The sequence below is a fragment of the Cupressus sempervirens genome, chromosome 4 (genome assembly GCF_028749045.1).
Source record: "Cupressus sempervirens isolate cs-2001-9-10 chromosome 4, ASM2874904v1, whole genome shotgun sequence".
NCBI lineage: Eukaryota > Viridiplantae > Streptophyta > Pinopsida > Cupressales > Cupressaceae > Cupressus > Cupressus sempervirens.
Window position 1 is genome coordinate 322,640,697 of NC_143121.1, and position 17,108 is coordinate 322,657,804.

Genomic DNA, 17,108 nt, shown 5'->3' on the forward strand with positions numbered 1-17,108 from the left:
CATTATGGTAGGGTGGAAATGAGAAAGTGGGTAAATGTTTTGGAAATCCATTTTGAAATATTGTAAATAAATATGCATGTAAATTTATTAAGTTTTAAAATATTGTAAAGAAATATGGATGTAAATTTATTAAGTTTATGCCTGGTTATTTGACTCAATTTTGTGTATGATTATGTTCATAATGATTTGGTTGGAATTGAATTCCCACTGTGATTTAATTCTTTGTAAAATCAAGTTAATAGTAGATTTCATTTAGTGTAGATCTAGAATTAAAAACCAAATCTTGATTTTAAATTGTTTTTAAAAAAGTATAGTGTTTGGCGAGAAATTTTAGGGACATGACACTTATCACATATGCTTTCACAAGGCTATAAATATACATCTCATCACATGCCTTCACAATGCAATTCCACACAATCTCGTATGCCTTTGTTAGGCTCCATTACAACCCTTATGCCCCCAAGTATAACTCCCCTTATGACCCCCAAGAAAATATGGCATATGGATCCCATAACACGCATATGGTATCCCTCTCCTCTACAAGGAGAGACTCTCCACCCAAATGAATTCCCTATACACCCTTCATCCAAAAAGGAGGAAGGTGGAAATGAACATATGGGGAGAATTCCACTTTGCAAATAGAAACACATGCGTCCATGTGGTGACACATAATATCACAAGCCTTCACAAGGCTATTCATTCCCTATCCTTATGACTCCCAAGTATAGCTCCCCTTATGACCCCCAACAAATGTGGCATATGGGGCCCATAACACCCATATGACATCCCTCTCCTTTACAAGGAGAGACTCTCCACCCAAATGCATTCCTCATGCACCCTTCACTCAACAAGGTTCTCTTCCCTCCCAAGGGTGAGGCTCACCTTGCAAAAACCCATACATAAAGAAAATAAAATAAAATAAAAATTCAAAAATTCCCCCAAGACACAAGAACATATACTCACATTAACGTACATCACAACACATTTACAAGACATGCAAGATATATAATTTCTATAGTATACCAAGAATGAATACTTCATGAATAATAATCCTTGTACAACATAGAAAGACAAGATATGGGTACAATCTCACCAAAATTGAGAATCAAAGGTTATAATTTTAACTTAGTAGTCACTTGAAGAAGAAACCAAGGTTATTTTTCCTATTGTATTATTTATTTCTCCTTAACAAAAAAATCTCACTTTCCTCATGCAAAACTATATTTCGTTTCAAGCACACAAAATAAGTGCATCAACACACTGGTTGTCATTTATTCATAAAACAATCTCACTTTTTTATTTTCCTTCTAAATATCAATCCTTTGGAATATTTATTCATTTATCCATACTCAAAATTGTAAAATTAGTGTAAAATGACCATCCAATATATACATGTTATATACACACACAAAATAACAACTAGTACTAGTTGTTCACATGTATGAGGGAGCACAAAATAACATCCTTTTGAATTCCTCATGACATACTAGAATCTTTCACCCCCTTGTGAATTCCATACACTTGTATTCATTTAATCATAATAATATTCACATCTTGATCAATGGTAAACTCAATCACCATCCATTTTTCACCCAAATAATGTACACGACTATATGTATAATCACATAAAAATATTCAAATCAAATATAGAGGTTTACATAATATCATTGTTGCATGTTTGCATTTTGTTTTTCATTAGTTCTCTACTCATTTCATTTATTATTATTATTATTGTTCCTAGCTACTAGCTTACTTATTTTGTCCATGAACAATTATCTAACAAGGTCTATAACATAATAAAATAATCATGTGACAACATTATAACATATGAGTAGCACATGTTGGAGTTTATTTCATCTGTTCATAAAAGACTGCCAAGATATAAAGTAACAACTTTTTTTTGGGGGGGTGGGGGGAGTGTCAGGGGGTTGGTGAGGGGGAGGGGCTTAAGATGTAGATGTAGACCAGCTTTCCCTATTTCCTATTGTGTTCATATTTCCTTCATTATTAATAAAAGGTGAGATATCTATAGGAAATTGAAAAGTTCTGGGGGCGCTAAGAAATGCACCACTAATTGTATGTAATCTATCAACTACCTCTATCATATTAGGTCGCTCTTGAGGTAACTCCCTTGTACAAAACAACCCAATTTGTATAGTTTGGGTAAGACACTCCATTGCCATTGATGTCTCTGATTCATGAGCTTCAATAAGAAGGCTATTATCCACCACATTTGAAATTCTATTTGGAAAATGTATTTCTACCCACTTTCGTAGGTTGATTCCTTCCCTAAACATATCATTTGTTGGTCTCTTCCTTGTCAATAACTCTATAAGTAAGATTCCATAGCTGTAAACATCTCCCTTTGTAGTCAAAATTCTGCCTATTCCATACTCTATAGTAACAAATAAACTAGAATTAATTGTTGTAAATCATTTGAAGAATTCAATCATTTACAAGATAAACATGGAAAAGTAAAGAATATAAAGAAAAAATAATAAGAAAATTATACCTGGTGCAATGTATCCAATAGATCCTTTGAGTGCATTTGTACAAGCCAAGGAATCCACAAAATTGCCAAAAATAAGTTTGGAAAGGCCAAAATCGGCTATGTATGAAGCCATATCATCTCCTAGTAGGACATTGTTGGGCTTGAGGTCACAATGAATCACTTGAACAAAACAATGATGATGAAGATATGCCATTCCTTGTGCTATCTCTGTTGCTATCCTTATTCGATCATTCAAATTTAGTCTACAGTTGCCCCCTTCACGAGGATGTATCCATCTCTCTAAACTTCCATTTGACATCAATGGAAGAATTAAGGCTTTAAAATCGAGGTTGGAGCATGTTGAAATGACTTTTATTATGTTGCGGTGTCGAACTCTCTTTAATACATTGCATTCTCTAATAAAATTTCGGTGATCGTGTTCATCTTGCAACTTAAGAACTTTAACAGCAACATCTCTACCATTATTTAAAATCCCTTTATAAACTGACCCAAAACTACCAATTCCTAAAAGATTTTCATCATTAAACCCACTAGTAGCATTTATAAGTTCTTGATATGAAATCTTTGGAGGCCATACTTTGAGAGCAGGGATATTGGAGCCTTTGCATGATTTATAGGCAAATGCTACCAATAGAAGAGACATAATAAAAATTGCAATCCCAACTACAACTGGAATTATTACCTTTTCTGAAATTGATGGTTGTTTGTGCGAACATGGTGGCAAATTTATCCACCCACCACAAAGTCCAAGATTTCCCATAACTTCTGAGGCATCGAGTGTTGCAAAAGCTCCTCCCCTTGGGACCTCCCCAGTTAACCTATTTGATGATAGGTTGAAATGTTTGAGCATTTTCATCCCTTTAAAAGCTACTGGTATCATACCTGACAAATTATTACAAGAAAGATCCATGTACTGTAGATTTTGTAGATCTGCCAATGATGCAGGGATTGGACCCTCAAATGCATTTGTAGAAAGATTTAGATACTCCACTGCCTTGCAGCTTGCTAGTGCACTAGGAATGACACCTGAGAAATTGTTTAGAGAAACATCTATGGCTAAAACCATAGCCATCTTGCTCATTTCCAAAATAGAACCTTGCAGAGAATTTGCAGAAACGTTGAAATAGAACTGGAGATTTTGAAGACCTGCAACACCAGGAGGAATATTTCCCACTAGTTTGTTGTGTGCCAAGTCGATCAATTCTAGAGTCTTGCATCTACCTAAACTGGCAGGTATTTTCCCCGATAGGTGATTGTGACCAAGATAAAGCCTTCTTAGCTGTGAAAGGTTGCCAAGAGTATCTGGAATTTTTCCTGATAGAATATTTTCCTCAAGCGACAACAATCCGAGTCTTTTTGATTGGCCAAAACATTCTGAGATTCTTCCCTCCAAATTGTTTGTGCCAAGTAATAATCTTTCCAGATTTTGAAGTTTGCCAAATGTAGATGGAATGGTCCCATTCAATCGGTTTGCTGTCAAGCTTACTGTTGCTATACTTGTGAGGTTACCAATCTCCTCTGGTATGCTTCCCTCAATTTCATTTGACGCCAATCCTAAATAAAAAAGTGAATTGGAAAGGCTACCGATTGAAGTGGGCAAGATGCCAGTGAGATAATTAGACGCAAAATCAAGAATTTCCAAGCCGGAGCAATTAGTTAAGACTGTTATAATAGACGAACCACTGCTTCCACTCACAAGATGGTTTCTCTGCAAAGTTAAATGTCTCAGCCGCTGCATTTTCCCAACTTGGAGGGGCACTGTGCCGCTGAGTTGGTTTTGCCACAAAGACAACACTTGCAGTTGAGTCCAATTACCCACTAAGCTCGATATATCTCCAGTGAGATGGTTTGCCCCCAAGTACAATTCTTGCAACTCTGATAGCCTTTTAAGGAACTCTCCCCAGGGAATCGGGCCTTCTAAGCTGTTCTGATTTAGCGCCAATACTCGGAGCTGAGTGCAATTGGAAATGGCCACGGGGATCGATCCTGTCAAGTTGTTGACGTTAACACCCAGCCAGTTTAGCTGAGTAAGCATACCCAACCCAGCAGGAATTTCGCCTTTGAGTCTATTTTGGCCCAAGTCCATGATAATTAAGGATGACAGGTTTCCAAGGAAAGGTGGGATTATACCTGTCAAATTGTTTCTTCTTAATTTAATGGTTTCCAAATTTGAAAGAAGACTAAATTCAGATGGAATACTTCCACTTAAATTGTTATGGGACAACCCAAGCTCTCTCAAGCGAAAAAGCCTTCCAATCTGATATGGAATATGGCCCTGGAAGCTATTATGTCTGAGATCGAGTAGTCTAAGGAAGGAAAGGTTTCCCAGAAAGGGAGAGATGGGGCCATATAATCCCATACCAGTGAGATTGAGGGAAACCACACGCTGTCTACGGGAAGAGCAGGCAACACCGGTCCAATTGCAGAAGGTGTGATTGTGAGACCAATCGAGCAAGGAATTATATGGGTCCAAAAGCAGAGAAGCCTTGAAATCATTAAGAGATTCCTGATCGGAATAATTAGAAGGCTTTGGCAGATGAACAGAAGAAGCAGAGTAATCATCAGAGAACCAGAAAAACAGTAGCAAAGTAATCATCATCTTCATTCTCAGCTTGGTCTATGAAAACACCCAAAAAAATATTCTGAAAGAATGAAAGGTGTTAATGGTTGGGTTCAATTTTATACGGCAGCGCGTGGGGTACCTAAATTTATTTTAGGGAAAGATAAAAGCTCAGTCACGGGGGAGACTAGAACTCGTCCACTGGTACCACGAGGACGGGGGAGACTAGAACCCGTGACCAACCCCTACAACAAGGAAGATTTAGCCAACTGAGCTAGAGCCCCTGCCCCTATAACATCACATTTCTAAATTAATTATTTAATTAAATTATATTTTATAAAACTATTATTTTATTTATTTCTTATATAAATTTAAATATTCAATTTTCCAATTCTAAAATTATATATTTCAACATATTTAATTCATTTCTGTTGAACTTTTATATGATTTGCACATGTGAAATATAGTTTAATATAGATTTTGACTAATATTTCTTATTAGACTCATATTTCAAATTATAATTAACTTCAAATTTTTTTTTTAAAGCTAAACAAAAGTAGAGCCATTAGTGCTAGACATCACTAACATCACTAAGATGAAAGAAGTCATAAAGACCACGTTTTCTTCACTAGTCTTATAATAAAATTTAGCATTATTTATTTATTTAATATAATATTATATAGATTAGGAAAACACACTTTATATATATATATATATATAATGTATAAATCTAATTTACATATAAAAACTGCTAAAATTTTATCAATATTTGAAAGATAAAATATTATCATTTACATATAAATATATAATGATTTGTTATTTTTAAAATATTTATTAAAATTTATTAAAAATTTATTTATATAAAAATATTATGAAGATATCAAAATTTCTTATTAAAATATTTTTATTATCTATAGTTTAGATTAAAAAGAAAAAGCATGTTTCGAGGGACACCACAACTAACATAAGGAAAATGAGACAAAAAATCAGACGGAGAAAATCTAGCAAGGAATTTAGCCAAAAAGCTAGCACGTTAGAATGGGATCCAGCCAAATCTTTCACAAGTGGATATATTATATTAACAAACTTTTTTCTATTGTGGAAGGTCACCCTTAAATATTAGAAAAATTGCAATTTTGATTATTTAACACTTTTTTTGATATATGAATCATTATATAATATTTAAACCATTACAAAAGACTTGAATAAAATTAGATGAAATTGGTAATTCTCCACAATTGAATGAAGAAAAGGTTTCATTTGCCATCAATTCACCAACATATTCCAGACGCAATACATAATTGGAAAGAGAAGGCAAATACAAAGTTAGGCCACTTTTGCGTGAAGGATAAATATTTGGTGCACATCATTACTTCCATTTATGAAGGATTAAGATAGGGTGCACTTCACTTTGTAACGGTTGGAGACGAGTTTACTTCATCTTTTGTGCGTGAAGAAAAGTTACCTAACTTTGCCAGCATAGCCCTAAAGCTCCATAGTTGTCTATTCATGCCTTTGTAATTACTTGACGTTATGTTTGGTTGCATGAAGAAGATTAATACATACAACTGTCAGCTTTCAAGTTGTAGCATTTATCATCACAAGAGTTTTAAAATTGCCATTCTTCCCAACTCAATGAGGCCCATCGACAAAAGACATGGCTTGACTGACTTTGGTGAGACAGCTCATAATATAGACTCCGAAAGCTTTCTCAGGCTAGGATTTTCAAAGGAATGGAAAGCAACGAAGAAAATTGTTTTATCTGACCTAAAAGAAGAATAGACTTTTTAATATTAGAATGCTGCTAAATTTATTCAATCCCACCTTAGTGTGGAATAGGTGGATCGAATTCTAATATTCTATTAGATAAAATTTGTTTTAAATGATTCTTAATAATAATTTCAAGGAATATTATAATTGTATCAAAGATTAAATTTATTAATTGGATGTCATTTAAAAAATATTTTAAATCATTATAGTTCATTTATAGCATTCTTATAGAAATTTATATAGAAAATATTTTTATGAGAATTCAAGGTTTTTGATATATGATTATATAATAGTAATACTTTTATTGATTTAAAAAAAAAAAACATTTGGCTATTGCAAATTTCCATATTTGTTGGTCTTTTGGTCTTTTTTTTTTGCATCAAGGCTCACAAGAACAAAATTTAATTGTTTGTTAGTCTAATTTTAAAAGTGTGTCAAGCTTCAACATCATCACATTGTTGTCAATGTTGCAATTGAATCCCTCCAACATCTCTTTGAGCTCTACATTTTTTTATTGTTAAACCATTTTTGTCTAGTTGTTTGGATCCATGTTCACTATTCAAAATACATCCAACTATCATTTTCCCATACTATCAAACAAGATGATGTTGAAGAAAGTGAAGAGACAAATTAAAAGATCACAAATGGAGAAGATTGGATTGCAAGGATATTTTGTATGATCATCCACTCTCTGTAGATGATACCAACCATTGATCATTCAATTAAGCTAGTCTGTCTCTAATGTAGTATATCAACATTGTGATGAACAAGTGACAAAATAAATTAATTCATAAATATGATTCACATTACTATTCTAACAGAAAAGGTTGATATTTTGTGTCACCAGTAATTACAAAAAGTGTAAACAATGTAATTTCATATATATATCAAGTATGCATTTAAAATCATTATCCTAAAACATTTGTGCATCATGGTGCTTATCATGATAAAAATAATATTTTGACAAAGCTTTGATAAATTACAAACTACAAATTTCTTTCTTCTCTATTTATAACTATTTATGCACATCCATTATCTATTTGTACACACAAAAAAGAACCCTAATCTAGGAATCAACCTTTAAATCAAAATAAATTGAACTTCTATTGAAAGTGTGTTGTTAGATAGCAAGGGCTACATCTAAAAATAGATTGCTTATACCTTCATAAACCTACCTTCTTTATTTCAAGATTCTCCTAAAGATGCTTAATGTTTGCTTGTAGTTTTCTTTAGAAAGAGAAGATCATAGAGACTTCAAAAATGCATAAATATGCAAATATTCATACTCTAAGACTTGATGTTTGTTCTCTAGTTCGAAATAAAAAATTATAGTTGGGAGCTTGACTTAAATTTTTTTTTTTATTAAAATAAAAGATGATACATTTCTTATATAACTCTTTTAATCATTTTATGGTGTAAAACTCAAAGCACATTGATGTGGGTCTGAAATTCTTTCTCAAACATGTTGATGATCAATCAATTTGAATTTGGGCCCAAATATCAGGAATTGGGGCACCCAGATTGGCCCTCTTTGAAGAGTGGGTTTCCCAAGTCATCTTGTTTGCCCCCATGTGGTTCAAATGAAGAGTTGAGGTCCTAAATGGAGAGAAGTTAAAATCAAATGCAGAATTGATTTGGATCAAGCATGTTAGACATGAAAGGTTAGAAACTTTAGAGTAGGACCCTCATAACAAAGGAATTATATAGGACTGCAATTTAAGATGCTATACTGTCTTATCCATAAGAACATATTTCTTTGAATGCTATAGCACTTGTCTTATCCACAAGAACATATTTCTTTGAGGAATTATGTCAAACAAACAACTATAAAAATTTCTCGTTTAGAGGAGTCTTCTGGATCCCACCATTTATAATCAATTACGTAGAAGCTCGGTCAAACTTTAGCTTTGACCAAATGCTAAAATTGATAATGACACATAAATTATGAATGGTTATGAATAAAGCTACGATCTTCCATTCTTTCTAAAATTTTGAACCATTAGATGAAATAATAAGCATATTTCCTTCTATGAGATGGATGACCTAATATGTAAATTGAATGTTACGAGTTTCTCTAGGAGTATACAAGATCATTAATTCATTTTGAGCCTTCAACCATTTTCCATCAGTTCTATTACTTTTTATATTTGATTATCTTGAACATTAACCCTAAACCTTATGATGTATATAAGTCATCTGTTGAGCTCCTTAAGTGTAGGGTTCATGGTGGTAAGGCTATTATAGATTTATTGCATCTAAAATACCAAAGATTTGTGTCCATGTGTTTGCAGAAATGGTCACTACAAGAGATTTTTAAGTGTGTATTCCTCAAATTGGAAATGTGCTCATATCATGACGTAAGGATCTCCCACAATAGCTTGATTGAAAATCTTCATCTCCAAATTTGTCCATAGGGACGGCTACAGTTGTTAACCTGAATTCCCTTCATGCATGTTCCTTGGACACTTCTTTTTTTCTTCAGAACCTTCTCCTACATCTCCATCTCCTTAAAAGTGTTGACAATGTAGCCTAATCACCAAATAAGAAATTATAAAATATAGTAATCACTTTTATATCTGAATAATTAGAGCTTGAAAAATAGTTTAGGAATCTGATAACTCGCATCACTAACCATTGGTCGCATCCCTTCTTTACATGCTAAAAATGTTATATCTTACTGAAGTCAATATAAAATGTCACTCCCCAAAGAAATAAATATTTATGTCTAATAGAAATGAAAATTCTTTACATTTCCACAAAAGCTTTGATACAACATGAGTCTAGTAATCAATGGGACTATAAAAATTGAAGAATTTGAGTGGGGAGATGGGGTAACAATTTTTCCTGACAAGCACAACTGTACAGTCTTCAAAATTAAGGTGTAAAATAACTTTACCTATATTTAAATGGACATAAAAGTATTGTATGGGTGTAATAGATAATAGCTTACCCTTTTCCTATTTTTGTTTGCAATAGAGAAACATATGCCAAAAATACTTGCATCTTGATCTTATGCACTAGTAAGAGAAACTAAAAACAATTGCATTTAGTACAATGTTGTGTGAACTAAATAGGTATTGAAAGGAATGAAGGAGGAAATCATTGAACCTATTGTAATCTACTATGACAATACTAGTGCTATAAACATATCTAAGAACCATGTGATGCATACAAAGAAAAAACACAATCCAATCAAGTATCATTACTTGAGAGAGTTGGTTCAAGACAAAAGAAGTGAGAATGGAATATGTGAATACAAAAGAACAGATAGCTTATATATTCACAAAGGCTTTACCTAAGGATGCTCATGCATATCTAAGAGGTAAACTAGGGCCTGCTACCCCTATCCCAAGCTTGTTGAGAAACAAGAGTTGTGTCCTGCATCAATTGAGTTGAATGGCATATTTTATAACTTGATGTAGTGGATCTCACTTTAGGAGCTGCCTAAATTAAATAATGAGCTGAAACAAAAGATTTATAGTCACATGCAAGGTGACAAAGGAAGAACCTTAATTTTAGATATCTACATGAAGAGATGGAAAGTCTTTGCAATTATTGTCAAAGTGGGAGATATATACTTGAAAGGGGAGAGATATAACTTAAGAATGAAATTGTTGTCAAAGAGTTAGTCATCAAAAAGATAAAGCAAAGAGGGAGATCCTACTTGATGAGAATTAACTATGAGAAAGAGGGAGATAGAAATTTTATAGAACTATGAGGGAGGTGTTAAAGCTCAGAAAAGAGAGAGAGAGAAATCTACAGAGTTGATAAAAAAAGAAGAAGTTTGATAGTAGCTCATATAGAAGAAGGAAATACATTGATAAAGAGAGAGATTTTCAATACAAGGTATTAATCTATTCTTTTGGTATTGTTGTTGGTATTGGTTTGCCATCAATGTCAAAGAGGGAGATTGTTAAGAAAAGAAGATTGTTGATAGTATAAGAATGTGGAACAATCATTATTTTGTCATTGATGTCAAACCTTCTACTTGCTGGTAAGACAATTTCTTACTTTGGCTTGAATTCTATCATTTGATTGACTAATGAAGAGGATTTGAAGAACATGGGATAACAAGAGTACCTAGAGAAAGGTTGAGTTATATGGTGTGTAAAAGGAGCACTAATACCACATAAGACTATGATGACATAGAGCATCGTTTATCTACTTAAGGATAAACTAAAAGGATACACAAGATATGTTAGGAAGAAGAAGGAAAGAAAAATGTGTGTACCAAGCTTCATTGAGTAAACAATGGCAGCTGAGCAATGTTAGTTCAATCCAAGTAGAAATTTAGTAGATGTCAAGAAAAGTGAAGAAATAGTGTATGCTAAGAAAATTTAGTATGTGTTGAGCATGAGTAAAAAGATAAAATGTATCGATTAAATTTTAGTGGATGTCAAGAAACCTTGTGTTGGTCAAGCATCAGAAGATAGTTGTTGCTGAGTGACAACATAAAGAGTTTGACTGACGATTTGATTAATCTAATTCAAAAAGGTTGATTTCTTGAATTGTGTGAAGGGTGTGGAAGATAAGCTTGATGAGCTAGAGCCACAAAATTCAAGACAAACCATTTTGTGATGAAACTAAGGAAGATTTTAAGAGAAATTTCTAGAGGAAGAACAAAATAGAAAGATAGTTTGATTCAATGAATCCATCCTAACCCTAAAATAGATGATTGTGGTTAAGCAAAAAAAGATCTAAATTCTTTATTTAAGAGGATGCTTTTCCAAAATCAATAGTTGTTGATGGTTTTTGAAGCCTAAGGAAAAGTTATAGGAACAAAGATAGACATGGAAGAAGTCAGATGGTATTGCTTCATATGAGGGCTTAAGGGGTGGATCTGTAAATGGCATACTAAGCATGAAGGTTTAAGGAAGTGAAGGCTTGAAGGGGTGATCAAGAAATTAGAGACAAAGGAGATTGAATACCAAGAAGAATGAAGAGCTGAATAGAGATCTATTATCTACAAGTGAGTTGTTTTGTTATCAAATCAAGTCCTACTACTACTCCCTAACAATTTTATAAGTTTGGATAAATCCTATGGATTAAGGTCGACCTAATAGTCATGAGTAAATCCTTTAATAGGGTGACATTCTAATGGAATGTTCTAAATTCTTCTAACAAGGCTCACTCCTAATTGGGTGATTAAAATCCTTTAACTAGGCCACATTTAATGGTGTGCATTATAAACATTAATAAGGTTGGCTCCTATCAGGGCTCACTTCAAAAGAGTGAAAATTGGTAGCATGTTAATGTGGTTTTTCCCAGATTGGATTTCCACATTAAATACTTGTGTCAAATGTGTTATTGAATTTGTGATGTTTCATGTTTACATTTCTGCAAAGTTGATTTGACTTAGGACAACAACTAGCTAAAGTTTTAGATATTAGATGATCTAATGGATGCATGCATGATATGGATATATGGATATGAATTTGTTAAGTACTAAAAAGTTTTATTTGTACATTTAGACCTTGGATAACTGATTCACCCCCCCTCTCAATTATTCTAATTATTCCAACACATCATGTGTGTGTTGTATGTATATATACACATTATATACATATACATATGTATATACATATATAAATAAATACATACATACATATATACATACATACATACATATACACATACATACATACATACATACGTACATATATCCATATATACATACATATACATACATACATACATTCATATACACATAAATATATTCATACACATACATACATGCATACATTTGCATATGCATATGCAATTTTATTTCCTTGGAAAATTGTATTTGATATTGCTAGCTGGGAACAATTGATTGTTTGTTTTATTGTACCTAATTTGATGACATTTCTACAAGACTTTGCAATCAAACCAACTAATCAGCAACTAGACCCATTTAACTGGGTTATGGCTTGTTTCACATATACAACAAGATCAATTTTTTCATTGTGCTAAGATGTTATAACCACCTTAAAAAAGATATCTTTGTATATATACATACATACATTCATATACACATACATATATAGATAGATACATACATATTCACACACACACACACACACACACACACACACACACACACACACACACACACACACACACACACACACATCTACATATACAATTTAATCACCTTGGAAAATTGTATTTGATCCTACTAGCTGGGAACAACTGATTGTTCATTTTATTGTACCTAATTTGATAAGAGTTCTATAATAATTTGCAAACAACTCAGTTCATTAGAAACTTGATCCATTTAACTAGGTTATGACGTGTTTCTTTCTAAAAATATTTTCTATGATATGTTTTTGTAAAATTTCTTATGAACTCTGCCCATTTTTCCTAGTTTGCATTATTTTTGTGGAGGATTTTGAGGCAAGTCACTTAGTACAAATTGTGTGAGTTTTATTGTTTTCTTATTTGGATTTTGGAATATTTATGCAGCTAGATCATTTTCTTGTTGTGCTAAGATGTAATAACCACCTTAAAAAATATCTCTCTATATATACATACATACATAGATACACACACACACACACACACACACACACACACACACACACACACACACACACACACACATGTGTGTGTGTGTGTGTGTGTGTACGTATTTATATATACACATACATATACATAAAGAGAAGCTTCTCTATATATACATACATACATAAATATACACACACATAAAGAGTTTTCATTTTTAGTTTGAGATGGTGGGCTTGTGCTAACTCTAGCCAAGTCAGGATGGTGAATAAGTTTGGATTTTTTGGGAAAGGTGTGTGGATTGTTTCTAAGTTTTGGTTTGTGTCTTACAAAGACATAGTTCTAAGACCTTAAAAAGTGTGCATCTATGGTGGGTTTTCATGCTCTATTTCTAGTTTGTATATGGATAAGGAGTCATAAGATGTCATGGAGGAGTTAGGAAGTGGAAAGAGGTAAAATATGTCAAGTTGCACACCTTGCTATGAAAGTTGTCAAATGGGCATGATAGCTCAAAAATTGTATATTGGTGTTGTAGGGTCACAATAATGTTTTTAATAGCATTCCTAACTCAATCTAGATGATTCAAGGGCTCCCAATAGGACTAGAAGTAAAGTTTCTCATAAAATTTAAAAAGTTGTCAAGATATGCAACTTTTTGCAAAAATCGTTTGACAACTTTTTGAGAAAAAATTTGAGCTTGGTGGTTATTCCAACCACTTGAAACCTTCTTGGAAGGCTATATATCTACCATTGAAACACATTTAAATGGTTGGGAATTGTAATAAGAAATCTTGAGTAAGTAAATTGGAATCGATAGGAGATCACAGATCAAGAAGAGGAGTGTTGGGGTTTGAAAGTGGTTAGATACTTCAAACCAATTAGTGTAGAAGGAGGAGGTATGAGTAAGGTTGAATCCTACTAAAGGAAAAGTTTCTAAGATCAGTTTTGATGAGTGAAAGACCATACCCTAGCTAGGACAACCTACATTGTTTTGAAACCCTTGAAAGTAAGCTTAAATTATCCTTTTTGGTGTATAGACAATTCAGGGAACAAAGACACACAAAATGTGATAAGGTTATAGGAGCGTTTCAAGGTTGGGAATCACTTCAACATCCTTTGCATGATTTAGAGGTAATTTAATTATGGAAAAGTCTTCTGCAAGGGAATTAGCCTCATGATTATGGCATTTACACAGAAGTAGAGCTTTCTTCTTCAACTCCTTAGACTCAACTCTTCATTAAAGTTGTTCTTCTTGTAGTGACAATAGCTACTACAAATTCCTAGGAGCCAAGGGACCCTAAACCTATTCTACATTTTTCGGAGACATGGGATAAGCAACTACTGGCTTCAATACTTCATAACATTCTAGATCATATAATGATGCCCGAACTAACAACAATAGTAGATACTTGGCATCCAAGCAGGGAGACTTTGCCAATACATGCATGGTTACATCTTTTGCTACCATTGTTGGGACAGTGTATGGAGCCTTTATATCCAACCATTCATTATAAATTGGGGAATGTGCTTCATCCCTGGCATGCAAGTGATGCATTTGCATATGCAATTTTATCACATTGGAAAACTGTATCAGATCCTGCTAGTTGGGAACAACTAATTGTTCATTTTATTATACCTAATATAATGACAACTCTATAGGAATTTTTAATCAACCTAGCTAATTAGAAACTAGACCAATATAACTAGGTTATGGCTTGTTTCTTTCTAAAAAATTCTTCTATGGTATGTTTTTGTAGAATTTCTTGCAAACTCCACCCATTTTTCTCGGTCTGCATTATTATTCGTAGTATCTTGACCAATATTGAAAACTTGAATGTTGAAATGAAAGCTATCGAGGAAAGGATTGAACCATATGCACAAGAACATGACATCAATTTATTTCCTAAAGTGGCAGGCACACATGATGGTCTTCAAGTTTATGGCTTTGTAACTATTAGTATCTATCTAGATTTTTTAAAACAAAACATGCTTGCACAATCTAGAGATAGATGGATGGTTGCATCTTTGGAGCAAGTAATTGGGATGCACTATAATTGAATGAGAGAGAGATTCTATTATAATATACCATAAGGAGAAGGAGCATCTTTAGAAAGAGACTGTATGATAGGAACAATACTTAGACAACATAGAGGATATTATGCGAGCACTGGATGGAATCCAAGAAAGTGTTGTGGTAGGTACTATGACATTGGAATGACTTGAAGTGTCTTTGAGAATTTATAGTCCAAATATCAAGAGGACTACAAGTTGTGCAATTTGCAATGTATTACATCTAGATTTTAGTTTCCATTACTTATAAGAGTGTTTCAAGGTTGGGAACCACTTCAACATCCTTTGCATGGTTGAGAGGTAAGGTCATTATGGAAAATCCTTCTGCAAGGGAATGAACCTTGTGATTATGGCATTTACATAGAAGTAGAACTTGCTTCTTCAACTCCTTACACTCAACTCTTCACTGAAGTTATTCTTCAAGAAGTGAGAATAAATGCTACAAATTCCTGGGAGACAAGGGACCCTGAACTTATGCTACATTCTCTAGAGACATGGGAAGAGTTACTATGGGCTTCAATACTTCATAGCATTCTAGATCATATAGTGGTGCCCAAATTAATAGCAACAATAGATACTTGGGACCTTGACAAGAAGAGTGTGCCAATATATGCATGATTACATCCTTGGCTTCCATTGTTGGGCTAGCATATGGAGCCTTTATATCCAACCATATTTTATAAATTGGAGAATGTTCTTCATGCCTGGCATGCAAGTGATGCATCTGTATATTTAATTTTATCACCTCACTACTACATTTGGGTCTCAATTGTTATAGCAAACCATCGTAATTATGATGGATACACATGGCCCAACTGATAAAAAGAGGAATTGGCTACCATCAGATGGGTGGTAGACTTTTTTCATCGTAATTTGTGATGATAAGGGAAACTGTCACAAAAGTGATAGATACAATTGTCATAAATTGGGTAGAGTCATTGGGAAAGAGTTCATTTTCACCATCACAATTGTGATGGAAAGCTGTCAAAGACATTTTCGCAATAGCAATGTGTTTGTGACAGAAATGTTATGGGACTCATGGCGAGTTGTCAAAAACATCTACCCCAATTATGACAATTATGTGGTAGGAATGTTGCGCAAATGATGGCTAGTCGTTGAACATGGGTGTCACAATGGCAACAACCTGTTGTATTAATAAAAAAAAATTTGGTAGAAAATGTTGAATAGCTGTGATGGTCTCATAGCTCACATTAGATTCACACAATTAGTTTTCATGCAATCATAGGTTAATATTGACCTTCACTTGGTTTTAAGAATAGTTTAATATTCTTTATTAATCAGGGCCTACCATGTGGAGGTGGAAGCTCATTCCCCCCGAAAACATCTAGATTCCCTATTTACATCTAAAATAGTTAAGAAATGATGAATCTTTAAAGTACCTCAAATGACCTCATCACCTCCTACTACTCTCAAGGGAAGTCCATCTTCATTGCTCACAAGAAATTCATCACATAGGTACATCTAGGAATGTCCTCATCACCTCCTACATAAAAAAAATCCAATATTAGAAAATGCCCCCAAAGAAATAATAGTTCAAGTGAAATAAACAAATGAAAAATGAGAGAGAAAAAGAGGAATCTACATACTGAGAGGTGTTGCCATCACATCTGTGGCCATGTTACCTATTGAGTAAGTTTTATTATTTTTCTATTGTACCAACATCTCTCTATTTATATACATACATATGTACATA

The 17,108-nt window shown here is 33.4% G+C and overlaps 1 protein-coding gene across 1 annotated transcript; it reads right to left on the reverse strand.

The window, feature by feature from the left end:
- Positions 1-1,843: 1,843 nt before the first annotated feature.
- LOC149561333 (uncharacterized) lies at positions 1,844-5,117 on the reverse strand. Its single transcript, XM_089823777.1, has 2 exons — positions 2,513-5,117; positions 1,844-2,395 (listed from the first exon to the last, which is right to left on the reverse strand). The coding sequence occupies exons 1-2, from the start codon at positions 5,115-5,117 to the stop codon at positions 1,947-1,949; spliced, it is 3,054 nt and encodes a 1,017-aa protein (XP_089679903.1). The 3' UTR covers positions 1,844-1,946.
- Positions 5,118-17,108: the final 11,991 nt, after the last annotated feature.